This window comes from Balaenoptera musculus, chromosome 2 (assembly GCF_009873245.2).
Source record: "Balaenoptera musculus isolate JJ_BM4_2016_0621 chromosome 2, mBalMus1.pri.v3, whole genome shotgun sequence".
Taxonomy (NCBI): Eukaryota; Metazoa; Chordata; class Mammalia; order Artiodactyla; family Balaenopteridae; genus Balaenoptera; species Balaenoptera musculus.
This window is the reverse complement of record NC_045786.1, coordinates 100689972-100717459: the sequence shown is the minus strand read 5'-3', so window position 1 is coordinate 100717459 and position 27488 is coordinate 100689972. Positions and strand designations below refer to the sequence as shown.

The following is a 27488-nucleotide window of genomic DNA, read 5'->3' as shown; positions in this document are numbered from 1 at the left end:
ATTAAAAATAAAGAATGAAAAAAATAAAGAACGAACACTTACAAAAATCTTTGATCCAACAGCATCCATCATCATAACAATAGCCCTTGTCATAGAATTAAGACTTTCTCCATTTCACGTTTGAGTACCCGCAGTTACAAAAGGCATTCCACTAACAGCTGGCCTAGCTCTATTAACGTGACAAAAACTTGCACTTACATCAGTTTTATACCAAATCTCACATTCATTAAACCACGGATAAATTTCTTTTTGCTGTTGTTGAAAACAAAAGTCATTACCTTGTTTGTCATTAAAAAAGAGATTTTTTTTTTTACTAATCAAAATAGGACATGGTTTAATCAGAATAAGGTGTTACGTGCATTAGGTGTCCCCAGGTGGGTTCTGAGGTTCTCTAACCACCTAACATCTAAGTGAATACACAACACATACATTTCCATATCATGCACCCTCCTGAAATTCAGCAGTCTTCCATTTATAGTGTTTTTCAAAGCAAAATCTCCCAGTCACTTGAACCAAAATCATCAAGTAACTCACTAAAAAAGTAGATCCCCAGCCTCATGCCAGACCTATTGAATCAGAATCTGTTGATCAGAATAAGACATATTTTTTCTTCATGTGATTCTTAAGTGTACAGTAAAATTTGAGAAATACTGTCCAATTGGTTAACTCTGGAGCTTTTTTTTTTTTTAATCTCATCTTATATTGCCTGCAGCATTTACTTTATCTTAGAAATCCCTTCATCTTTTTTTTTTTAATAGTAATCTTTTATTTATTTATTTATTTATTATATTTATTTTTGGCTGTGTTGGGTCTTCATTTCTGTGCGAGGGCTTTCTCTAGTTGCGGCAAATGGGGGCCACTCTTCATCGCGGTGCGCGGGCCTCTTCACTATCGCGGCCTCTCTTGCTGCGGAGCACAGGCTCCAGACGCGCAGGCTCAGTAATTGTGGCTCACGGGCCTAGTTGCTCCGTGGCATGTGGGATCTTCCCAGACCAGGGCTCGAACCCGTGTCCCCTGCATTAGCAGGCAGATTCTAAACCACTGCGCCATCGGGGAAGCCCTCCCTTCATCTTTAAACATTCTTAAGCCTCAGTTTCCTCACCTGATGATGGGTTAATATTACTTTGTGGTTTTTAGATTATAAAATGATTATATAAAGTGCTTAGCAATGGACTCCGCATATGGTAAGTGTTCCATAAATGATAATAAAGATGATTGTGGTAATGATAAGAATGACAAAATAAGGGCAGGTGGAAACAAGGATCCCATGATAATTCTCTGATCTCTTTCCCTGAACACATTGGGCAGACTTTAAAGCTGTAAACCCAAAAGATTAAAATTAAACGAGACCAGATGGTGTGGATAAAAGAATACCTCTCTTTCCCTAAATCAGGAAACATCCACTTCTGCTTCCCTTCTTTGTAGACCTTCCCTCTTCCCCTCCCCACACGGGAGGGGTGAGGATGGCTGATTCTGTTGTTCAAAGTCCATTTATGAGTAGGAAATTAGTCCTTAGTCTAACTTAAAATGTAGGACTGGAGACTCCACTCACTCTGCTTATGTCTCTTGCATTTTAAGTCTTTGCCTACCTGTGATAATAAGCAAATCTAAGGAGAGCTAATTTAGTACCCTGTGATTGGCTACCTCTTTCTCTTTCTATTTCAGCTCAGATGCTTGAAAATCAAGTCAACTCTTGGCCAGTTTGAGGCATGGCCTATCTCTCCTACTCATCCTTAAAGGAGTTCTGCGCTTGCTTTTCTGGATTCAGAAGGAAGTAGGAAACTCCACTTAGGCCTGAACCTCAACCCACCTTTCCTGCTTTGGAGGTAATCAGGTCCTGGTTCAGCTAAAAGTCCCTCTTCACTTTCCGTTTGTATTAAGCTAATACATATAGCATCCTCAGGAATCTTCCCAGTGGTGAGCAGGGCAGGATGTGGCCATTCTTACGTCCCTGGAAATACCATCATGGGACATAAAATCCCCACTCCAAATGGGAGTTACCAAACATTTTAGTTGAATAATAATGAATATATGACATATCAAAACATGTGGGATACAGCAAAAGCAGTACAGAAGGTCCCTGACTTACGGTTTTCTGACTTTATGATGGTATGAAACTGATATGCATTAAGTAGAAACCGCACTTCAAATTTTGAATTTTGATCTTTTCCTGGGCTAGTATGAGGCTCTCCTTTGATGCTGGACAGCTCCCAGCCAGTCACTGGATCACAAGGGTAAACGACCATCACACTACTACCAAACGTAAAATAGATAGCTAGTGGGAAGCAGCTGCATAGCATAGGGAGATCAGCTCCGTACTTTGTGACCACCTAGAGGGGTGGGATAGGGAGGGTGGGGGGGGGGGGAGATGCAAGAGGGAAGAGATATGGGAACATATGTATATGTAAAACTGATTCACTTTGTTATAAAGCAGAAACTAACACACCATTGTAAAGCAATTATACTCCAATAAAGATGTTAAAAAAAAAAAAAACGTTCTGAACCCAGACAACCACTCCGCTTTTCTTTTTCAGTACAGTATTCAATAAATTACATGAGATACTCAGCACCATATTATAAAATAGGCTTTGTGTTAGATAATCTTGCCCAACTGTAGGCTAATATAAGTGTTCTGAGCACGTTCAAGGTAAGCTAGGCTAAGCTATGATGTCCGGAGTTTAGGTGTATTAAATGCACTTTTGACTTAAGATATTTTCAACTTATGATGGGTTTATTGGGACGTAACCCCACTGGAAGTCAAGGAATATTTGTAATTAGAGGCAAATTTATGGATTTAAATTATATTTGTTAGGAAAGAAGAAATGTTGAGAATCAATGGTCAAACCTGTAACTCAAAGAACTAGAAAAAGTAGCAAGATAAATAAAAGAAAGTAAAGGTAGCAAATAATAAACTATGAGCAGAAAAAACAAAATTGACCAACTTTCACAAGAAAAAAACCAAATATATAAAGAACCCCTTACCTGTTAAAGTAACTGAATCCATAATTGAAGGATTATTAAGCTTCTCCCATAAGTGAAACTCTATGCTTAGATGGCCCACTAGTGAACTTTCTGAAAATTAAAAAAAAAATTATTAAAAACCCTACACAAATTCTTCTATAGATAGAAAAGGAGCCATAAATTGCAACTTATCTAATGAACTATTATAATCTTGATACCAAAATCTGACCTAAACATTTTTTTTTTTTTAAAGTTTGGCTTTTTTTTTTTTTTTTTTTAATTTTTACACTTTATTTATTTATTTATTTATTTTTGGCTGCATTGGGTCTTCGTTTCTGTGCGTGGGCTTTCTCTATTTGCAGCGAGTGGGGGCCACTCTTCATCTCCGTGCACGGGCCTCTCACTGTTGCGGCCTCTCTTGTTGCGGAGCACAGGCTCCAAACACGCAGGCTCAGTACTTGTGGCTCACAGGCCTAGTTGCTCCGCAGCACGTGGGATCTTCCCTGACCAGGGCTCAAACCCGTGTCCCCTGCGTTGGCAGGCAGATTCTCAACCACTGCGCCACCAGGGAAGCCCTGACCTAAACATTTTAATGAAAGAAAAAGTTGAATGCCAGTATCACTCAGGATCCTGGACAGAATGAAGAGTAATCTCTGCTGTCTGGCTATGTCACAAGATATCATTCTCCATAAGACCACTTGGAAAGAGGTTCTGGGTGCTAAGTAACTACTTCTTCGAGGAGGGAAAACAACAAAGATGCCCCGATCCCAGAGCCCCAGCTGCAGGGTTTGCGTACAGGCTGCAGGTGTCTGGGGAACACTGTGTCTCCACAGCACAGAGGTAAGTGGCTGAGTCTTCAGGTTCAGGGGCTGCGATATGCAGAGAACTTCCCTTCTTTAACAAGGTGGCTTTTAGTCTTTCTTTCTGCTTTTCATCCCCAACTGAGTGAAGAAGGAAGAGAAGTTCGGGTCCCGTCCCAGGATCCTGTCTATACCACTGTAGCCCTCTAAAATTGCTGACCGCGTAGCTGCAGTTGAGGGTGAGACTGCTTCCCTCCCGGATTTTCAGGGTCTGAGGGCTCTGATCCACCTGGTCTTCTCCCCTCAACCCTGTTCAGGAAAACAAAATCAGAAATGATACAAAGCTTTCAGTTCAGCAGTTTTGAAAAATTCCAACAAGAAACCTGGGAAGAGCTGAGACTAAACCCCTCTCTCTCTTCTCTCCAGCTTTGGATAAATGTGCCCTTATGGTTCTCATCTCTTAACCTCCAACTTACATCCAAGCTGAAGCCACAAGACTATGAATGCACATTGCAGCATCTTCTCCATCCTGATATCACACTCTTGATACAGTTTTAATGATTCCAAGTCTTCTCCCCCGAGGAGATGCTCCTGTGTCTTAGTTCTCCTTCTCTAATGCACGAGATAGCCTTTCTGTTGGTGGCTCAGCCAATCAAGAGCAAATCCTCTAGTAGCTGTCATGCTTTTGACGGTGAAGGCGCTGGAGGAATGAGAGGAATGGAACCACTGCCACCTGGTGGTCACAGACACAAACATCTCACAGGACACACTCCATGCCCCCTACAAAGACAAAAATTCAGGGAAGGACATTTTTTATATTGGTGGGCACAGTGCATATGAGGCTTAAAGCAGTAATCAGAAAAGCCTTCTCTGACTGCAATTTGAATCGTTTCACTGTTCCTCGTTTGGCCTTTAAAGTTAAACTGCTACCAGAGGTTGTAAAAGTTGAACCCAAGCATAAGTGTAATGGATTGTGTTTCCCTTTAGAGTACACAAGAATCTCAGCAGGTGAGACCTTAAAAGGACTAGGGTGCTGAAAAAAGTGGGGGGGTATAGAATAGCTGTGGATATGTCTGGAGACCTCTTTGACAGAGAACTGGGAACATAAGTTAAGAAATCCATTGCTTCAAATAATTTTATGCCTGTCTACAGGCACCAAGTGTAACTAAAACTCAGGGTCACAAACTTGATAGATCTTAGGAGGACAGGAGGGAAGAGCATGGCAGAGGGAAAGAAAAGCTCTCCATTCTAGACCCTGGAGAGATCAGAACATCACAGGGCGGAGTGGGGAACAGGAAGATACGTATAGCAAAACTAGTATTGTTTAATTTGCTTGGTTCTAGGACACTCCATTGGGTTTTGTCATTGAACATGTGTTGATGTTGCAGAGTTGACCACCATTTATATAAGCTCTCTTCAGACTTGTGCGAAGAGCACACTCTACCCCCATTAGCTACAACCCAGAAAAAGAACATCAACTCTCCGACGCACTGCTTTGATGTCACTTCATCCCTCACCCACTGAGGGACTAGAAAAGAATAAGCTGCACAGAATTTATTGCACTAACAGTGTAGGTAAGGGATTTGTTGTTCTTTGACTTTTTCTTTGAAAATCTGATAATCTCTCAGTGATCTAAAAGTCATTAAACTAACTTGTATCCATTTTCTCATCCTTTGATTTGATTTATTCTAGTCACACTTAGCAAACTCTGACTCTTACAAATCATATTTAAAAGGCTGTTTTTCTCTGTTTCTGAATGTGTATCTCAGAAAGAATGTGAAAAAGATAACTGCAAGATTAATGCAGGAGCTCTTTGTAGGATAGATTCTATAAGAACCCAGAAGCTGAATGTGTGATGTGTAATGAAACCAAGGAGATGATTTACAGTTGTGATTTTTATGAAATTTGTTTGTAATTTAAAAAAATTTTTTAAATTTGAAATAATTATAGATTCATGGAAGTTTCCAAAAATGTACAGGGAGGCTCTGTGTGGTTTTCACCCTGTGTCCTCCAGTGGTCTCTAAACCAGGAAATTAACACTGGTACAACCCACAGGGCTTACTAGATTTCCACAGTTTACATGCAGCCATTTGTGTGTGCATGTAGTTCTATGCAATTTTACACATGTACAGATTCATGCATTCATGTATATCACATGTATAGGTTCACTGCCACAGTCAAGATGCACAACTGTTTCATAACCACAAGGCTTCTTCATGACACCCCTTCCATAGTCATTAACCCCTGACAATCACTAACCTGTTCTTCATCCCTACGATTTTGTTATTTTAATAATGTTATATAAATGGAATTATATAGAAGTAAGCATTGAGATTTTTTTCACTCAGAATGAGCAGTAAAATCATGAGATTTGTCCAGGTAATAGTGTGCATCCAACCTGTTTGTTTCTTTTTATTTCTGAGTAGTATTCCATGGTAGGGATGTGCCACAGTTTGCTTAACAAGTCACCTACTAAGGGACATCAGGTTTCAATATTTTGGCTGCTATGAATAAAGCTGTTACAAATATTCAGGTACAGATTTTTATGTTAATAAAATCTTTTATTTATCTAGGATAAGTGTCCAAGTATGCATTGCATGTTTAGTTTTATAAGAAATTGCCAAGCTATTTTCCAGAGTGCCTGTATCATTCTATATCCCCATCAGCAATTTATGAGTGATCCAGTTTTCCCCACATGTTTGCCAGAATTTGGTGTTGTCACTAGTTTTTATTTTAGCCCCACTGATAGTTGTATAGTGATATTTCATTGTGGTTTTAATTTGCATTTCTCTGATGGCTAATGATGTTGAACATCTTTTCATGTGCTGATCTGCAATCTGTATATCCTCTTTGGTGAAATATCAATCTGAGTCTTTCACCCGTTTTTCTAATTGGTTGTTCATTCTCTATACCATTTAGCTTTTAGAGTTCTTTATATATTCTAGATACAAGTACTATGTCAGATACGTGGTTTGTAAATATTTACCCCCAGTCTGTAGCTTATTTTTTCATATTCTTAACAGGGTCTTTTGTAGAGGAGAAGTTTTTAAATTTGATTCAGTTAGGGGTGTGTGTGTGTGTGTGTGTGTGTGTGTGTGTGTGTGTGTATCATGCTTTTGGTGTCAAATCTAAGACTTACTTAGCCCCAGGCCTGAAGATTTTCTCTTATTTTTTTTCAAATTTCATAGTTTATATTTTACATTTAAGTCCATGATCCATTTTGAGTTGATCTTTATAATGTATATTTTTAAGAAGATCTTTTTTAGAAAAGAGGAAGCTGTCATCATCTTTGTCTTAAGCTTTACCTATTTGCTGTAATCAAGTAACTAGTTCAAAGCAACATAACCAAAATGTAGCTTGAGCACTTCTCATAGAAGACTGAAAAAAACTTTTATGCTTTGAGCCTCTGAGTTTCCCTTTTTGTACTTACTGTGATTTCTCTAACTTAAAAGTAAAGTTAAAACTATAGTACAGGGCTTCCCTGGTGGCACAGTGGTTGAGAATCTGCCTGCCAATGCAGGGGACACGGGTTCGAGCCCTGGTCTGGGAAGATCCCACATGCCACGGAGCAACTAGGCCCGTGAGCCACAATTACTGAGCCTGCGCATCTGGAGCCTGTGCTCCGCAACAGGAGAGGCCGCGATAGTGAGAGGCCCGCGCACCGCGATGAAGAGTGGCCCCAGCTTGCCGCAGCTAGAGAAAGCCCTCGCACAGAAACGAAGACCCAACTCAGCCAAAAATAAATAAATAAATAATAAAAATAAAGGAATTCCTTTAAAAAAAAAACAAAAACTATAGTACAAACCCAAACCCTTCTCAACATAACAGCCTCTGAAATCATCTATCATGTATTACAGGGCAATGTTTTCTAGTATAGATTTGGAAAATGGTTACATCTATCTTATGATCAAGGATAACTGTAATCTTTCCTAAAATTCACATTCTTTTAAACTTTAAAATTCTCTGAGAAAAACAATGCCTATTAATCTTTAAGTCATCAAAGTAAACTAAAGTGAGAGTCTCTTCCTTGTCTATAACTTCTTTCCTATAATTGAGCATGTTTCTTGAAAAAGAGAATATTCTCTACAAATTGTCCCAAGAAAGAGAATTCCCTCTTTCTGTTATTACTTTTTGCTAAAATTACATGCTTCCATCTACCTTTTTTCACAGTCACCATTCCAAGGTCAAATAGCTCATTTCCCCAAGGATGTAGTGATTCTTCTTTCTACTGTGCCAGGGGCAGAGTCCTGATTTTGCTCTAATAGGAGAATTTTTTAAATACCAATATTACAATTGAGCATAATACTTCCTAAAAGTTTTCTTAAGGGTTGAGAACCCAGGAACTTAAAAGGATTCTTGATTGAAATAATTCAGCCCTTGGAACCAGAATCAGGAAATTAGAAAAACAGACAGGACATTTTTCTTGTCTCAGGCTAGGACTCCCAATGGTAGGAATATCTACCCCAAAACTAGGTCACTAGACTTGAAATTAAAAATATACAAAGAAGCAGAACAAGTGATGGCAATGGTAAAGATAAATAGAAACAGATAGTTTAACACCATCCAATTGTACTCATGGGCAACATCTAGTGTATGGAGAACACCTATTATACAAAGGTCATTTCCTTTGACCCTAGGAATTAGGATGGAAAGGAAAAGTATTGGGACTCAAAGAGAACTAAGTTAACTGTGATTTTCTTTTGGCCTGGACCACTCTCCCACTCCCCACCCACTACCACCCTTAGCTTTATAGGACTCATATCTCTAGCCACAGGAAATAAATATTTGAGGCTGAAATTCTAAGATAAAAGCTCTAGAGAAGAAAGCAGAAAAGACATAATACAGGAGTACGTCATCACCAGGTGAAACTGGAAGAATCACCGAAAAGAGGGACTTCCAAGTCCACAAGAAAATGAATTAGATATACATCTTCCTATAGACTCACTCAGGTGAGGAAGATGGCTCTGTCTATGCCAACAAGAGGGAGACCATCTAATTGCAAACCTGAAAATAGTACCATATGACAAAAATCTGTACAAACAGAAAGGGGATTTATGGTACGTGGAACTAGAAGTATTCTTATGGTGATGAGAATTGGACGAATACAAGAACTAATTGATCCACAATTATCTAACAGCATCCAAAGGGTAGAAGCTCTGTATCTGTTGATATTATCAATTAATTCATTCTTCAGTTAACCAGTATTTAATGTGCAACCACTATGTGCCATGTACTGTGTAATGTACAATACATACATGTTTCCTGACTGTATGGAGCTCACAGTTATAGGCATAACAGGAATTTTAAAAGTCTATACATAAGTATAGATATAGATGTAGGTTATAAAAACATATTAATTGCAACATTTCCTTTTGTCTTGGACTTGGAAGAGAGCCTTCAGTACATGAGAACCCATGGAGAGAGTCCACAATACATGCTTGGGTACACTTCCAAAACATATATGAAGTGCATTTGTTCAACTTTCCTTAGCCTATTATGCAGAGTAATGATATATGAGAAAACTGATAATTCACTGAAGAGTTAGAGCAAACAGAAGTGAAGCTGTGATGGTGTGTCTTCCTCAATCTTCCTCAAGCCAAGTTAGAGGAGATTCAGAAGACTGGCTCACAGAGTTTGAAATGAATCCCCTGGAGTTTGGAGGATTTAGAGGGTCACACGAGGTTGCAATGACAATTTCTCTCACTTTACTATACTTATGGCCAGAATGCTGATTACTCTGTTATTTTTATCTCTGTGTATATGTGACAGAAAGGTGGTTCATACTTTTTTTTTTTTAAATTTATTTATTTATGGCTGTGTTGGGTCTTCGTTTCTGCGCGAGGGCTTTCTCTAGTTACGGCAAGCGGAGGCCACTCTTCATCGCGGTGCGCGAGCCTCTCACTGTCGCGGCCTCTTGTTGCGGAGCACAGGCTCCAGACGCGCAGGCTCAGTAGTTGTGGCTCACGGACCTAGTCGCTCCACGGCATGTGGGATCTTCCCAGACCAGGGCTCGAACCCGTGTCCCCTGCATTGGCAGGCGGACTCCCAACCACTGCGCCACCAGGGAAGCCCATGGCTCATACTTTTTAAATTGAGTGAAAAGCTAGAGGAAGTAGATGATGAGGTATGATACAGAGGCATGTAGACATGAGTAAAATGTCAGAGAGAGAGAGAATAACACAAAGAGAGGACATAGTCTAGCGCTAAACCTTGCGGACGCGCAATAGTTAATGACTGGAAGGGAGATGAAAGTGTGAGCAGGAGTGAAAGAGGAAACAGCCCAAGAAGTAGGTACAAACCTCAGAGAGTGTTTTGTCAGAGAAGAAGCTGTTTCTCTAAGGAAGAGAGAAACATTCTGTAAGGAAGAGAGGATTTGAAGCAAGAGTAAATGGTCACGGGCTTCCCTGGTGGCGCAGTGGTTGAGAATCTGCCTGCCAATGCAGGCGACACGGGTTCGAGCCCTGGTCTGGGAAGATCCCACATGTCGCGGAGCAACTGGGCCCGTGAGCCACAACTACTGAGCCTGCGCGTCTGGAGCCTGTGCTCCGCAACAAGAGAGGCCGCGATAGTGAGAGGCCCGCGCACCACGATGAAGAGTGGCCCCCACTTGCCGCAACTGGAGAAAGCCCTCACACAGAAACGAAGACCCAACACAGCCAAAAATAAAAATAATAAATAAATAATAAATAAAAAAATTTTTAAAAAAAGAGCAAATGGTCACAACTCATGTGTCAAAATTTTCTGAGAGGTCAGCAATGATGAGGTTTGGAAATTTCGGTTGATTTACAACACAGAGGTTATTAGTACTCTTTGAGGGCTTAGCTAGTGGAGGAATTAAAGCCAGATATATGTATACACTTTAATCCAGAAATTCTAATATATATGCCCAATAGCAGTGTGTAAATATGTTCACCAAAGAACGTGTATAAGAATAGTCACAATAACACTATTGAGAACAGCCAAAGGCTGGAAAAATCCAAAGAACCATTTAAGCAGATAGCTAAATAAATTCTGGTATGTTCATACAGCAATGAGAATAAACAAACTAAACTGTATACAACATGGATGACTCTTAGAAATATGATATTAAGAGAAGAATCCAGATAGAAAAAAATCCAAACTATATTATTCTAGTTGTATAATGTTCAAGAATGGGCAAGACCGATCTATCTATGGGACTGTGGTTTCCTTGGAAGGATGGTAGTGACCAGAAGGGGATATTACGGGGCTTCTGAAGAGCAAAACTACAAGCAAGAAAGAGCAGCAGACCCAGCTTCAGTCTCTGGGAGCTCATGAATTGTTCAAATGAAGCTTCACAAAGTCCCTTTTTTAACACCAGGACAGATTTGGGGTTCAGTATGACAAGCATCAACTATAGCAACACAGGTTGCAACAGGGAAGTCATTGAGGTTTGGGGTCTTTCAGGTTTTGCTAATCACGTACCAGAGATCCAACATTAGTTGACTGCCATTTTCCAATCAGATATATCCCATGTCCATAAATTCTAGTTTATTTGCAATGAATAATCTAGAAATACCCTGGATGTCCTGCTAAGGTCATTCTGGATAAGAACTTAGTACAGAACAACTCCTAAAAACTCCTGTTTACCTTTCAAGTATAAATGGCGATTACTGTGTCCACAAAGAGGTCAGCTCAGGAAACCCCAAAGGCCTCAGGTGACCTCAGAGGAAGCAGAAAACAAGTTACAGGCACACTGTTAATGCATTCCTTCCCAGATGGCATTTATTTATTCATTGGCAAAATAATCTGATGGAGATTCTAGAAAAATTAGAGTTATGTGACAATCAAGAAAATTTTAAAAGGCGATTATGGTTAGACAGCTCATTGATTAAGGAAACGGGATATGATTTGGGGGACGTTAGGGATCAAGTAGAGACTAGTGACCATGATTTTACAACGGCTCCAGTTTGAGCTGGTATGCATCTTATCCAAAACATTTTAGAAGATTTCTCAGACTTTAAAAGTACAAATAGATTGAAATAATTGTTAAACAAGATAGGTCATTGATTATTTTAGGTCTGGTGTTTTTTAAAATTTTTGCTAAATTTTGGGAATCCTCCTTTGAGTATCTCTCACCAATACTGCTTCCTGCACTAGATTCTAAGATACATTTTTCCTGCTTCAAATCTTTGATTTACTCCCTTGTAAACTACTTACATCTATTTTCTTCATTAAAAGTTTTCTCTGAAAGATTTTACTTACTTCCAATATGTTTTACAAAATTTAACTGTTTAGTTACTTTATGACTTGGCTGCATAAGTCTATCGTGTTCTCTCTCTCTCTCTCTCTCTCCCTCTCCCCGACACACACACACACACACGCACACACACACTTATGCTTTCTTTTCTGGAAAGTTGTTCTGTATTGGGATCATTGTTTTTTCTATAGTAGGGATAGAAAATCCTTACACAAGGTGAAATGTGCTGTGTTCTGTCTCAAATTCAGGTCTAAATGCCTGCCCTGTGCCTGACAGGGCACGTGCACAAGTACTGAAGTGTGAGATGCTTCTGCACCAGAACAGGAAATGTAACTTGCTGCCATCAGTTTGCCTGTGGCATGTCATGGCTTGTTGACATGGTTGGTGAGCCTAACCTGCCTATTTAGACTTATTGTAATTAAGTTGACAACAATTATACCAGTGCTGCAGCCATTTGCCATATTCAGCCAATGCATCTAGGGTAATCTAGGGTAGACATAAGTTTTATGACCAATACAATTTGTTATGATTATGGTGACTTCTGAGAACAAATAGTCATCCATGTTTTTGTATGGCTTTTTCTTTTTTTTTTTTTTTTGGCCTGCAGCCAAAATCTACAGTGAAATAGGCTCACAGATTCTTCTTCCAGATAGGAAGATCAAACTATTTACTCTCAGTCATCATAACTTTTCTTCCTTCACTCCAACGCATTGGTTCCTGGGGAAATTTACACTGGATAAAGTTCCTTGTCTGCTTACTGCTATCACAGCAAGTTTCCTGGCGGACAAAATTTGTCCAGCTGTACGTGTCTAATGCCAATCAATAATCAGTCTGTGCTAGAAAAACCTTGCTTTCGAGTATCCCATCCTATAGTCAAAATGAATGCAAAATCACCAGACCATGCATTCCTAGTTCCTTATATCAAAAATGTAGCCATTCAAAAATCACAAATGCCTTTTCATCCCACTGCTGCAGCAGCTCTGGCTCATTGCACTCAGAGCAGCACCTCAACGGCGTTACGTCTCAGCCACGTGGAAGTTTGTGTATGATTTGCTTGGCATCCCTGTGCTGATTTATGACTGTGATTCAGCTGATGCAGCTTTTAGTCATCTATTCCTTTTCTCTTCCCTAAATGAATATATTAATATCGTGACATCTAACATCCATCTTACATTAAGAGAAAATAGATTTTTTTGAAAGTCAGTCTAGAGAAGGGAGGAGTCTTTCTGGCTGAACAGGGGCACTTCTGGGGATCAGAGAGCTTGGGTCTTCTTTAAGACTGACATCCACCCTATTCTCCCTGTAGAACAAGTCCCAACCTCCTGGGTTTCTAGGAATTAGATCTGAGCTTGATTTATTTTCCTGAAAAGCTCTAAATAAACTAAACACTGCTCAAGGAGAGAATGTACCTCTTCCTCCCAAGGCTGCTCACTTCAGCCCTCCTGCTCCCCTTGGGTTTGTGTTCAGCTCCCCCTGCAGCCCCTCTCACTGTGTCACTCAGAGCACAGTAGTACACAGCCGAGTCTGATGTTTGCACTGAGGATTTCTGCAGGTGGAAGGAGCTGTCGCTCGTAACAAGAGTGGCCTGAAAACCTTGATGCTCTGCCCTCTGGTTTGCCTTCGAGCCCTTCAGGAGGAGTTGAGGAGCTTTGCTGAGATACTGGACATACCAGAAAAGATAAGGATCTGAATCAGAGGTCTGGTAAGTGCAGTGCAGGGTCCTAGGCGCCCCCTCTGTGACAGTCACTGGGCCTTCTGTCTGGGTCACTGAGTCTCCATTGGTCCCTCCTACAAGAGAATCACTTTTTTATGTTAGAAATGGACAGAAGGAGAGATTTCAGCCAGAGAAGAAAACTAAAAGTTACCTGTAATTATAGGAAAATGAAAAATCACGAACATTTAGGATAAAATGTTACTTACTGAATATTAAGAAGATCACAAGAACAGAGTGAGTGGCAGGAAACATGTTGGCAACGGTCCTTGCTCCCTAGAATACACCAAATCTAATAGGGCTAGTTTGCAGCTGAATATTATAGAAACTCCTCACTTAGAAACTGAGAGCCCCTTTCTGCACAGCAACCGTAATCTGTCTTGTGGCTACAAAGTAAACAAGTCAAACCAGCACCTGAATAAAAAGAGGAACCACATTTGTAGGAAACCCCGCCCTCTGGTGGTCATCCTGAAAATTGCACCACAGCTATATCTGACCTCTTTCTCCTGATATAATATTAATAGCTTGAGGCATAGATAAAGGAGAATGGGACAGGACTCAGAAGAGAGCTCTAAACACGAGCATGCTTAGGGAAATAATCAGTTGTTGCTTCCATCATTTTCTGCATGGTACAAGTATCTCTAGCTACCCAAATAATCCCAGGCAGAATTTTTAACTGGAATAGTCAGAGGTCTCTTCCTTACATATGTCTCCATGATTCCCACGGGTAAGAGAGGGATTCATCTGCCTAGAAAGTGCTCCCTAATCACCCCAAATCCTTTGCCTGAATCTATTCATCCCCAAGACTCATTCAGCATGCCACAGAGGAAACATTACCTAAGGCAAGTCTCAAATAATGTGTGGTTGGATGAAAAGGTTTTTATCCCTATCCATCATGAAATGACATATTTGTAAAATACGATAAAAACAAATCACTGTGACTTCTTCACTGATAAAGGTAGAGTTGACCTTCCTTCCAACTGGAAAACTGGACAAACTATATGAAACAACTTTTGGACATTGGACTACAGGTAGCACAGAGGTAAGGAAAACAGATGAGTTGAGCCCAAACATTGCCCAGCTTACTTCATGGAGGCAGCTTCTCGGCACCAGTGCAGGAGGGATTTACCAAAAATAGCCCAGCTGTCTCACTGTGAGATTGAGACGGAATAGGAGATTGGGGATCTTGAAGCACCTAGAATTTGTGGACCAGTGGACCAGAGAGGAGGGATGTGTACAAAAAGAGAGAGAGGGATAACGGCAGGGGGGTCACTGTGAATCCTGGGCGGAGTACTAATCTGCAACAAAAGAGAGAAAACTCATCGAGTTTGGTTAAACCCCCCTGAAAGGGTCTCCTTTGGGCCCATGAACCATACTTAGATAACAGCAGCCTTACACCTTTAGCCTTATGAGGGATAGGTGACCTTACTTAGGTGTCTTGGTCCTTGAAACACCTTCTTTTATTTTATTTTTTATACAGCAGGTTCTTATTAGTTATCTATTTTATGCATATTAGTGTATATATGTCAATCCCAATCTCCCAATTCATCCCACCACCACCCCCTCCCACCCCGCCTTCCCCCCTTGATGTCCATATATTTGTTCTCTACATCGTGTCTCTATTCCTGCCTTGGAAACCGGTTCATCTGTACCATTTTTCTAGATCCCACATATATGCGTTAATATACGATATTTGTTTTTCTCTTTCTGACTTACTTCACTCTGTATGACAGTCTCTAGGTCCATACACGTCTCTACAAATGACCCAATTTCGTTCCTCTTTATGGCTGAGTAATATTCCATTGTATATATGTACCACAACTTCTTTATCCATTCGTCTGTCAGTGGGCATTTAGGTTGCTTCCATGACCTGGCTTTTGTAAACAGTGCTGCAATGAACATTGGGGTGCATGTGTATTTTTGAATTATGGTTTTCTCAGGGTATATGCCCAGTAGTGGGATTGCTGGGTCGTATGGTAGTTCTACTTTTAGTTTTTAAGGAACCTCCATACTGTTCTCCATGGTGGCTGTATCAATTTACATTCCCACCAACAGTGCAAGAGGGTTCCCTTTTCTCCACACCCTGTCCAGAATTTGTTGTTGTAGATTTTCTGATAATGCCCATTCTAACCAGTGTGAGGTGATACCTCATTGTAGTTTTGATTTGCATTTCTCTAATAATTAGTGACGTTGAGGAGCTTTTCATGTGCCTCTTGGCCATCTGCATGTCTTCTTTTTAGAAATGACTATTTAGGTCTTCTGCCCATTTTTGATTGGGTTGTTTGTTTTTTTAATATTGGGCTACATGAGCTGTTTATATATTTTTTAGATTACAATCTAACAGACAATCCTTTGTCCGTTGATTCGTTTGCAAATATTTTCTCCCATTCTGAGGGTTGTTTTTTCATCTTGTTTATAGTTTCCTTTGCTGTGTAAAAGCTTTTAAGTTTCATTAGGTCCCATTTGTTTATTTTTGTTTTTATTTCCATTACTCTAGGAGGTGAGTCAAAAAAGATCTTGCTGTTGTTTATGTCAAAGAGTGTTCTTCCTATGTTTTCCTCTAAGAGTTTTATATTGTCTGCTCTTACATTAAGGTCTTTAATCCATTTTGAGTCCATTTTTGTGTATGGTGTTAGGGAGTGTTCTAATTTCATTCTTTTACATGTAGCTGTCCAGTTTTCCCAGCACCACTTATTGAACAGACTGTCTTTTCTCCAGTGTATATCCTTGCGTCCTTTGTCATAGATTAGTTGACCATAGGTGCATGGGTTTATCTCTGGGCTTTCTATCCTGTTCCATTGATCTATATTTCTGTTTTTGTGCCACTACCATACTGTCTTGATTACTGTAGCTTTGTAGTATAGTCTGAAGTCAGGGAGCCTGATTCCTCCAGCACCATTTTTCTTTCTCAAGATTGCTTTGGCTATTCAGGGTCTTTTGTGTTTCTATACAAATTGTGAAATTCTTTGTTCCAGTTCTGTGAAAAATGCCATTGGTAGTTTGATAGGGATTACATTGAATCTGTAGATTCAGTGCAATCCCTATCAAGCTTTGGGTAGTATAGTCATTTTCACAATATTGATTTTTCCAATCCAAGAACATGGTAATATCTCCGTCTGTTTGTGTTATCATTGATTTTTTCATCAGTATCTTATAGTTTTCTGAGTACAGGTCTTTTGTCTCCTTAGGTAGGTTTGTTCCTAGGTGTTTTATTCTTTTTGATGTGATGTTAAATGGGATTGTTTCCTTAATATCACTTTCTGATCTTTTGCTGTTAATGTGTAGGAATGCAAGACATTTCTATGCATTAATTTTGTATCCTGCAACTAAACCAAATTCACTGATTAGCTCCAGTAGTTTTCTGGTGGCATCTTTAAGATTATCTATGTATAGTATCATGTCATCTGCAAACAGTGACAGATTTACTTCTTCTTTTCCTATTTGGATTCCTTTTATTTCTTTTTCTTCTCTGATCTCAGTGGCTAGGACTTCCAAAACTATGTTGAATAAAAGTGGCGAGAGTGGACATCCTTGTTTTGTTCCTGATCTTAGAGGAAATGCTTTCAGTTTTTCACCATTGAGAGTGATGTTTGCTGTGGGTTTGTCGTATGTGGCCTTTATGATGTTGAGGTATGTTCTCTCTGTACCCACTTTCTGGAGAGTTTTTATCATAAATCAGTGTTGAATTTTGTCAAAAGCTTTTTCTGCATCTATTGAGATGATCATATGGTTTTTTATTCTTCAATTTATTAATATGGTGTATCACACTGATTGATTTGTGTATATTGAAGGATACTTGCATCCCTGGGATAAATCCCACTTGATCATGGTGTATGATCCTTTTAATGTGTTGTTGGATTCTGTTTGCTAGTATTTTGTTAAGGATTTTTACATCTATATTCATCAGTGATATTGGTCTGTAATTTTCATTTTTGTAGTATCTCTGTCTGGTTTTGGTATCAGCGTGATGGTGGCCTCATAGAATGAGTTTGGGAGTGTTCCTTCCTCTGCAATTTTTGGAAGAGTTTGAGAAGGATGGGTGTCAGCTCTTCTCTAAATGTTTGATAGAATTCACCTGTGAAGCCATCTGGCCCTGGACTTTTGTTTGTTGGAAGATTTTTAATCACAGTTTCAATTTCATTATTTGTGATTGGTCTGTTTATATTTTCTGTTTCTTCCTGGTTCAATCTCGGAAGGTTGTGCTTTTCTAAGAATTTGTCCATTTCTTCCAGGTTGTCCATTTTATTGGCATAGAGTTACTTGTAGTAGTCTCTTATGATACCTTGTATTTCTGCAGTGTCCATTGTAACTTCTCCTTTTTCATTTCTAATTTTATTGATTTGAGTCCTCTCCCTCTTTTTCTTGATGAGTCTGACTAAATGTTCATCAATTTTGTTTATCTTCTCAAAGAACCAGCTTTTAGTTTTATTGATCTTTGCTACTGTTTTCTTTGTTTCTATTTCATTTATTTCCTCTCTGATCTTTATGATTTCTTTCCTTCTACCTACATTGGGTTTTGTTTGTTCTTCTTTCTCTAGTTCCTTTAGGTGTAAAGTTAGATTGTTTATTTGAGATGTTTCTTGTTTCTTGAGGTAGGATTGTATTGCTATAAACTTCCCTCTTAGAACTGCTTTTGCTTCATCCCATAGGTTTTGGATCATTGTGTTTTCATTGTCATTTGTCTCTAGGTATTTTTTCATTTCTTCTTTGATTTCTGCAGTGATCTCTTGGTTATTTAGTAACGTATTGTTTAACCTCCATGTGTTTGTGTTTTTTTACGTTTTATTCCCTGTAATTTATTTCTAATCTCATAGCGTTGTGGCCGGAAAAGATGCTTGATATAATTTTAATTTTCTTAAATTTACTGAGGCTTGATTTGTGACCCAAGATGTGGTCTGTCCTGGAGAATGTTCCGTGTACACTTGAGAAGAAAGTGTAATCTGCTGTTTTTGGATGGAATGTTCTATGAATATCAATTAAATCTATCTGGTCTATTGTGTCATTTAAAGCTTGTGTTTCCTTATTAATTTTCTGTCTGGATGATCTGCCTATTGGTGTAAGTGACCTGTTAATGTCCCGCACTATTATTGTGTTACTGTCGATTTCCTCTTTTATAGCTGTTAGCATTTGCCTTATGTATTGAGGTGCTCCTATTTTGGGTGCATATATATTTATAATTGTTATATCTTCTTCTTGGATTGATCCCTTGATCATTATGTAGTGTCTTTCCTTGTCTCTTGTAACATTCTTTATTCTGAAGTCTATTTATCTGATATGAGTATTGCTACTCCAACTTTCTTTTGATTTCCATTTGCATGGAATATCTTTTTCCATCCCCTCACTTTCAGTCTGTATGTGCCCCTAGGTCTGAAGTGGGTCTCTTGTAGACAGCATATATATGGGTCTTGTTTTTGTATCCATTCAGGGAGACTCTGTCTTTTGGTTGGAGCATTTAATCCATTCACATTTAAGGTAATTATTGATATGTATGTTCCTATTACCATTTTCTTAATGGTTGTGGGTTTGTTTTTGTAGGTCCTTTTCTTCTCTTGTGTTTGCCACTTAGAGAAGTTCCTTTAGCATTTGTTTTAGAGCTGTATTGGTGGTGCTGAATTCTCTTAGTTTTTGCTTGTCTGTAAAACTTTTGATTTCTCCATCAAATCTGAATGAGATCCTTGCTGGATAGAGTAATCTTGGTTGTAGGTTCTTCCCTTTCATCACTTTAAATATATTGTGCCACTCCCTTCTGGCTTATAGAGTTTCTGCTGAGAAGTCAGCTGTTAACCTTACAGGAGTTCTCTTATATGATATTTGTTGTTTTTCCCTTGTGTGCTTTTAATAATTTTCCTTTGTCTTTAATTTTTGTCAGTTTGATTACTATGTGTCTCAGCGTGTTTCTCCTTGGGTTTATCCTGCCTGGGACTCTCTGTGCTTCCTGGACTTGGGTAACTATTTCCTTTCCCATGTTAGGGAAGTTTTCGACTATATTCTCTTCAAATATTTTCTTGGGTGCTTTCTCTCTCTCTTCTCCTTCTGGGACCGCTATAATGCGAATGTTGGTGAGTTTAATGTTGTCCCAGAGGTCTCTTAGGCTGTCTTTATTTCTTTTCATTCTTCTTTTGTTATTCTGTTCCATGGCAGTGAATTCCACCATTCTGTCTTCCAGGTCACTTATCCATTCTTCTGCCTCAGTTATTCTGCTATCGATTCCTTCTAGTGTATTTTTCATTTCAGTTATTGTATTTTTCAACTCTGTTTACTTGTCCTTGAATTCCTCTCTGTGTTTGTTCTTTCATTCTTCTAGGTCTTGGTTATACATTTCTTGCATCTGCTCAGTCTTTGCCTCCATTCTTTATCTGAGGTCCTGGATCATCTTCACTATCATTATTCTGAATTCTTTTTCTGGAAGGTTGCCTATCTCCACTTCATTTAGTTGTTTTGAAACACCTTCTTTTTACTTCTTGTCACATTCTTGTTTTAATTCAACTAAGTAATTTTTTAAGAAAGTAGAGTTTAGACACTTAATAATATTAGCCAGACTCTCTTCATTCCAGAGGCATGTGTGTGGTATTTATCTGTCTCCTGTTTATTTGTATTATTAGGGATTCAGGAATCTCAATGTAAAGAACTGTTTGCTCAACGTTGGTCAGCTTGTTTGTCTAGTTTCTTGTGCAATTATTTGTGCTAGTGAAGTGAACACAGCAGAAGATTTGACAGGGTCATTTCATAGCTTATTCTTTCCCTAGGATTGGGTTTACTTTATGCAAAGTATGACTATATTTATAGCAAGAAGTCAAAACATTGTTACTTGCTCACATCAACCATTTTAAGGCATGGGGACTTTGTTTCTGCAGACAGCTGTGATGTTACCTTACACAGGCTCTCAGGGCAGTGCTGTCAATCTAGTAACAATGGCTATGACTAAGTCAGTTGAACACAAGAATAGTCTTCTTCAAATGATACATATTCACCTACATAGATTTTCTCACCAGTTAAAATGAACTATTTTTTTAGCTCTTACTAAAATTAGGGTCTTGAGTAGAGTTATCCTGCTGGCAAGACTCTCTGGCTCAGCAGATCACCTAGGTACTCTTATATTATTGTGCATGTTCAGGCATCCCTAGGCTCAAGCATTCACTCTGGAAATTTACAGAGTTATCTACAATGTGTAAACCAGAACCAGACACGATTCCTATCTCAAATTGCTTTCAGTTCAGTGAGGAGCAGGTAAGTAAAACAAATCTTATGCCCTGCCTGTACTCCCACTAGCCTGGACCCAGGCATGTGGAATGAGGGCTCAGACTGGAAGTAGAGAGCTGATGCAGTTATCACCAGGGGAATAAAACCTGCTTGAATACTTTATTTCCACTATTTAGATTTACTTTTGTTCTTTCATCTCCTTCTCCATTTCTTTGGCCTGTTTATCCCGATGTTAAACTCCCAATGCTCAGGTGTCCAACACCCAGTGTGCAGGACTCCAGAATGTTAGGGAAGAAGGCAGTGTTTACCTTCAGGTGGGTGGCCAGACATCCACCCTGTTAGGTGAGGACAGTGACTACATCCTCCAGTACCATTAAAACTATTATAACTGTTAAATTCTGCATTATGCAGTATGCAGAAAGCAAACAGCATGGCTGGCTGAGAAGCAGCAGGAGGTTTTGTTTGGAGTTACATAAAAGTTGACAGAACTATTCCTCTAGTTTCTTGATCCTTTGGTGGAATCGTCAAGAAAATCTTGGCTCATGTGTTATGCAAGACAAACTGCCCTGCAAGATCCCTGTATAGCACAGGGAACTATACTCAAGTATATTATTATACTTGTAATAACCCATAATGGAAAAGAATCTGAAAAAGAATAGATACGTATGTATAACTGAATCACTTTGCTGTACACCTGAAACTAACACAACACTGGAAATCAACTATACTTCAGTAAAAATGTTTTTAAATGCTTAAAAAATATTCTTAACACTTTTATCCATTTAAAGAACTGAGATGCTTTTATTTGTAAAGTGCCGTTATTCCATTTGTCTTTAATTTGATAAAAATAACATAAAGAACACAAAAGCCTCAAAACCAAGGGGAGTATTCTAAGTTGGCCATACAGATGATTAGAACTATGCTTTTATTATTTAATTTGTTGCTATCAAACAAAAAACTCCAAATCTAAAAATTCCCATGTAATTCCTACACCCCAGAGGTTGGCAAACTTTTTTTCTGTAAAGGGTCAAATAGTAAACAGTTTACGTGTTGAAGTCATATAGTCTCTGTCGTGACTACTCAACTATGCTGTTATAACATGAAGCATCCATGGTCAATGCATAAATAAATGGGCGTGGCTGTTTTCCAATAAAACTTTATTTACAAACACAGGTGGCAGGCTGCTTTGCCCTGTGGGCTGTGCTTTGCCAGTCCCTGCTATGCCATAAGAATGTATCCATAAACTTCCAAAGATTTCTTTTTTTTTCAATAAATATTATCATACCTTTTTGAGGAGACTTAAAATAAAGAATACATTAATGGATAGAAAAGAAGAAGAAGGAAGTTAGATGATTCTAATGCCTAAGATACATTGATGCTGAGTTTTCAAGGGTGAGACACACAGATATGGACGCTACCATTAAGGAACACACAGAAGTAGTAGTGAAAATAGATCTTAATCAAATAATCAAAGAAATAAAGGAGAAACTGCAAATGTGAAAATGCAGAGGTCTATAATTCTAAAAATGCCCCCTGAGCTTCTTTCAGCTACTGACTCTTGGACAGATGTATAAGAATGAATAGGCATTTACTTTTTTTTTACTCTTTTGAAGGGAGGAAAAATATTTAGGAAAAGGAAAATAAATAAGAAATCACCTACAATTGCTATGAAAGGGTCATATAGGAGGAAAAAGGTACTTTTAAGAAACTTAAGGACTTCCCTGGTGGTGCAGTGGTTAAGAATCCACCTGCCAATGCAGGGGACATGGGTTCGAGCCCTGGTCAAGGAAGATCCCACATGGCGTGGAGCAACTAAGCCTGTGCACCACAACTACTGAGCCTGCACTCTAGAGCCTGTGAGCCACAACTACTGAGCCCGCGTGCCACAACTACTGAAGCCCACGTGCCTAGAGCATGTGCTCTGCCACAAGAGAAGCCACCACAATGAGAAGCCCGCGAACTGCAATGACGAGTAGCCCCCACTCACCACAACTAGAGAAAGCAGCAACAAAGACCCAACGCAGCCAAAAATTAATTAATTAATTAAAAAAAAAGAAACTTAAATAATACCAGTATTGTTGAAGAGAGAGAGAGACAGAGAGGGAGAGAGCTTAGGAGTACATTGTGAAATGAAGTTGGAGAGGAAACAAGATCCTAAATTATGCAAAGTTTTGTAGGTCATATTAAGAAGTTTTGGGACTTCCCTGGTGGCACAGTGGTTAAGAATCCCCCTGCCAATGAAGGGGACACGGGTTTGAGCCCTGGTCCAGGAAGATCCCACATGCCGTGGAGCAGCTAAGCCTGTGAGCCACAACTACTGAGCCTGCGCTCTAGAGCCCACGAGCCACAACTACTGAGTCCACACACCACGACTACTGAAGCCCGTGCACTCTAGGGCCTGTGTACCACAACTAATGAGCCTGCGTGCTGCAACTACTGAAGCCTGTGCACCTAGAGTCTGTGCTCCACAGCAAGAGAAGCCACCACAATGAGAAGCCTGCGCACTGCACCGAAGAGTAGCCCTGGCTCACCACAACTAGAGAAAGCCCGCGCGCAGCAACGAAGACACAATGCAGCCAAAAATAAAATAAATAAAATTTTAAAAAGAAGTTTCTCTTTATTCTAAGAGCAAATGGGGATCCAGGTGATTGACATGCTCAAATCTGCACTCTGACAAGATCATTCTCACTGTGGTACAGAGGACTACATTCAAGAATGATGGGGTGTGTCACGTGTTGGGGAGCAAGGGACTAAAATGGATTTTTAATTAGGATGGTGGAGGTGAATTAGCGTGTGGGGTTTGTGACATCTTCTGAAGACCTTTAGGAAGCAAAGTCAACAGAACTGGGAGATAGAATGGATACAGTATTTCAAAAATGAATAACTATGAAGCAAAAAACCCCATATGAGTCTTAATATACCCTAAACTGAGGGTAGCAGAAATTGCTATTTGCCTAAAGAATGTCCATTCTCTCCTATTTCTTACTAATAGAACCACAGTTTTGATGTGAGTGACAACATGCTGAGACTGAAAAAATACTGACATCCCAGACTCCTTTGCAATCGGGAGAAAGGGGGGGACATGGAATAACACTCGGGTAAGTGAAATGTAAGTAGCAGCTGTTGGGTGGATTTTCCGGAAATGATTGACTTGGCCAGCATGTACTCATTTGCCCCTTGACCTTCTCTTTCTTTCTGCCTGGAAGGTGTATAAAGTGGATGGATCTCTAGCAGTTTCTGTCAAGTATATAAACAAAAGTGACACTTTAAGGACAAGAGACAGAGAGCTAGAAGGAAGACCCTTGATTTGTTATAACATGATGAAAGTAGTATACCAGCCCTGGACTGCATATGATACACATGATAGAGCTTCTTTACGTGAGAGGAAAGTAAACTCCACCTTGTTAAAAACATTATTATTTGAAGTTTTTGTAACTTGAAGCTGACCCAGTCTCTAACTGATATAGAAGATGTTCATTAAAAATACAATGCATCAGTGCATCAGAGTCTGATTGAGTAAGTGCCTAATAACCCAGATCTTCAAGGTGCTGTGGGTGATTCTGGTATAGGTGATGTTGGTGGTTGAAGTTTTGGCATGTGGGAACCACAGTGCTACCAACCTTTCGCCTGCCCTCCCCCACCTTTTCCACCAAGCATCACATAAGTACAAATGCGCTTTCTCCACAAACACATTTTCAGTAGCATCAAAAGTGTATCCAAAAAACTATTCTTACCAGAAACAAGAATAAAATGGATGGATAACTGTTATATATGTGATAATAGAAGTATCCACTTTCAAAAAACAACATTTTAGGACCTGGTAGCCGAGAACATACATCTCTCACTTGTATGAGGAAGATTATGACTCTCTGATAAATTCCCATCTATTTAATGGAGAAATTGAAGCTTGGAAATCACACAACTAGTAAATGGGAGAATCAGATTCAGATCTTTGTCTCTACTACTCCAAAGGTTCAGACCTTTGTGTCTATTATTATACAACGTTTTCACTCCTCAGCCTTAAAAGGAAAAGTTTTGTTGAAAGAGTCCTAAGATCCTTTTTCACTCTAATGTCTGATGAATCTACTGTTTCCTATACAGGAATTAGAGAAATGCAAAAATCATCTCATGCATCTCAAAGCCCCACCTAAGTCTTGAGGGGGCTGCACATACAACAGATGAGACCTTCTAATACTGACAAGTCCTTACTCATCCTCCACAAGTGACCTGGTAAAATTAGAGCTTGAAGGGTCTTTAGGCTCGTCAGTCCAAATCCTTTGTTTAAAGTGAGGAAACTGAAGGCTGCTACACCAATGATGTGCCTAAGGACACAGAGCCAGGATGGGCAGAGCTGAAGCTGGTATCTCAGTTTCCCGTTCTAAATCTCATGCCCTTTACCTTAGTCTAACATGCTGTCAAAAACATCAGGAATTTGACAGGCCTCCCTTTCCTGTTGCCAGCTGTTTGTAGACTCTCCTTTGTGGGAAGACATAACCACCAACTCTACACACTGTCGCGGCTTCTAAGAGGCAGCTCTGGCAGGGTTTGCGTTGGGGCTGCAGTTGCCTGGTGCACACTGTGTCTCCGTAGCACAGAGGTAAGTAGCAGTGTCTGCAGCCTGGGAAGCCGTGATGGACAGGGAACTGCTCTTGATGGAGTTGTCAAGCGTGACTCGCAGTCTTCCACTACGTTTCTCTCTCTCATTTGAACGTATTAAAATCAGGTGGGCAAAGCCTCTCTTTGAATCCTGTCTGTACCAGTGTAAGGTGTCTATAGTAGTTTTATAACTGCAGTTCATGGTGGCATTTCCACCCTCCTGGATGCTCAGGCCCTGAAGATTCTCTTCTCCTTGCCGGCTATTCACCCCTAGGCAGAAACACAAGGCCAGAGGCCAGGAGTCAGTCACTGCATTTTCACCCTCTAGTGTTTGCCTTTCCTTCCATAATTTGGGGGTACATTTCCCAATTAACAAGAAGGTTTTGCCCCTCTGTCTTGTGGGCTCGGAATTTTGGTCACCCTCTTCCTATCGCCAAGAGCCCCGACTCACTGGCCAGTTGAAGCCACAGAATCACCAAAGACACGGTCAGGAGTTTCTCCATTCTTCTTCCTTATTGGGATCACGGGAGACTCAGCTCTGGGGCCTGAAATGAAGCCAGGTTCCTCAGTCTAGTTCTTTTTTCTGGGTATATTTATCTAGTCCCTCTGGATCCCAGAGAGAGTCTCAGGCTTCTTACCCAGCCAATCAGAGGAAGCTCAATCTTGTGCTTTCAATACAAACATGTTGATTTCAAACCAAGTGAGTCTGAGGAGAGAGAGTACTGCCATCTTGTGGTGGCCACATCATCCTGCTAATAGAGTGGCTGTGGAAGATGAAGTGTGTTAGAGCTGATACAGAAGAAATTACAAAGCTAGTCTATTCTCTGCCTTTATTACACTCCAGTTCCAGCCTAGAGTAAGAACAGATACAGTTTAATTCATGTAAAAACTCAATTAAGAAAGAATATTGACGCCTGGTATTTACAGAATACCTGTGAGGACCACTGCTAGGTTTCTTACAATCACTTCTGGTATTTTATCTATGAGCTTTCTTTTCTTTTTTTTCTTTTTTTTCTAATTTTCCTAATGCTGGAATGAGATTGTATATAAGTCAGGGTTCTTACTGGTGAGTAACAGGAACTGACTCTGGCTGAATTAAGTAAAAAAGGAATAAGTTAATTAATATTGGGTTTGCCTCAGCAACTCCAATCGGGTCAAATAACTGGAGTCAAAAGCTATTGAGTCAGTCTACCAAACATTTAAGGAAGAGTTAACACTGATCCTTCTTAAACTATTCCAAAAAATTGCAGAGGAAGGAACATCTCAGTGCTATCTGCTTCATCACTTCGGTCTTATGATCCAGCAGATCCAAAAATGATGCTTGGAGTTTCCATGGCAAACAGGATGGAGAGATGGGAAACACCAACAGGAAAATTTCAGCATCGTCCACTAGTATTGGGGGCTGGGGGGAATCTATGCCCTTTTCTTTAAATACTGATTCTCCTTTTAAGAAACAGCTTCTGACTTGCTAATTGACCATGGCAAAGTCTGAATATCTAACTTAGGAAAAAACTGACTTAGTGACCATGCAGCCTGAACTTCCATCATGAACCAAGTGTTGTCCGACCTACATACCTGCACTGTTGGTCATGCCCAGCAGCAATCTATCATCAAGTGGAAATGGTATATAAGAGACTGGGCTCAGGCATCCCCAGAAGATCCAGGTAAGCTGAATGAGTAAGCACCTCAGATTCCTTTGACACAAACTCTTCTTGTTTTGTATACTCTCCCTTAACCATGCCTATAACCTCCTGGCGAGTTCCTTATAATCAGTTAACTAAGGAAGAAGAAAATCAAGCCTATTTTTCATATGGATTTGCACATTATTTTGGTACCGCACAAAACTAGCACTATAGCCCACTGAAGGATGAAGATGAAGGACCATCCCTCCAAATCATCAGGTGATACCTTTTGGTTATGCATGTTATCTAGAGTGACAGATGGCCAGAGGTACTGATCTACAGTGATTCTTGGGCAGTTGCTAATGATTCTTCTGGATGGT

At 39.7% G+C, this 27488-nt stretch overlaps 1 long non-coding RNA gene and 1 gene segment (V, D, J or C); both read right to left on the bottom strand.

Moving 5' to 3' along the window:
- Positions 1-976: 976 nt before the first annotated feature.
- On the bottom strand, positions 977-26730 carry LOC118889750. The gene is made up of 4 exons (XR_005018610.1): positions 26719-26730; positions 13573-13581; positions 3070-3072; positions 977-1070 (listed from the first exon to the last, which is right to left on the bottom strand). It is a non-coding gene; the product is annotated as an uncharacterized LOC118889750 (long non-coding RNA).
- LOC118889745 lies at positions 24762-26079 on the bottom strand. The segment is given in 2 exon segments: positions 24762-25756; positions 25938-26079. Coding segments are annotated over 2 exon segments (396 nt in total).
- Positions 26731-27488: the final 758 nt, after the last annotated feature.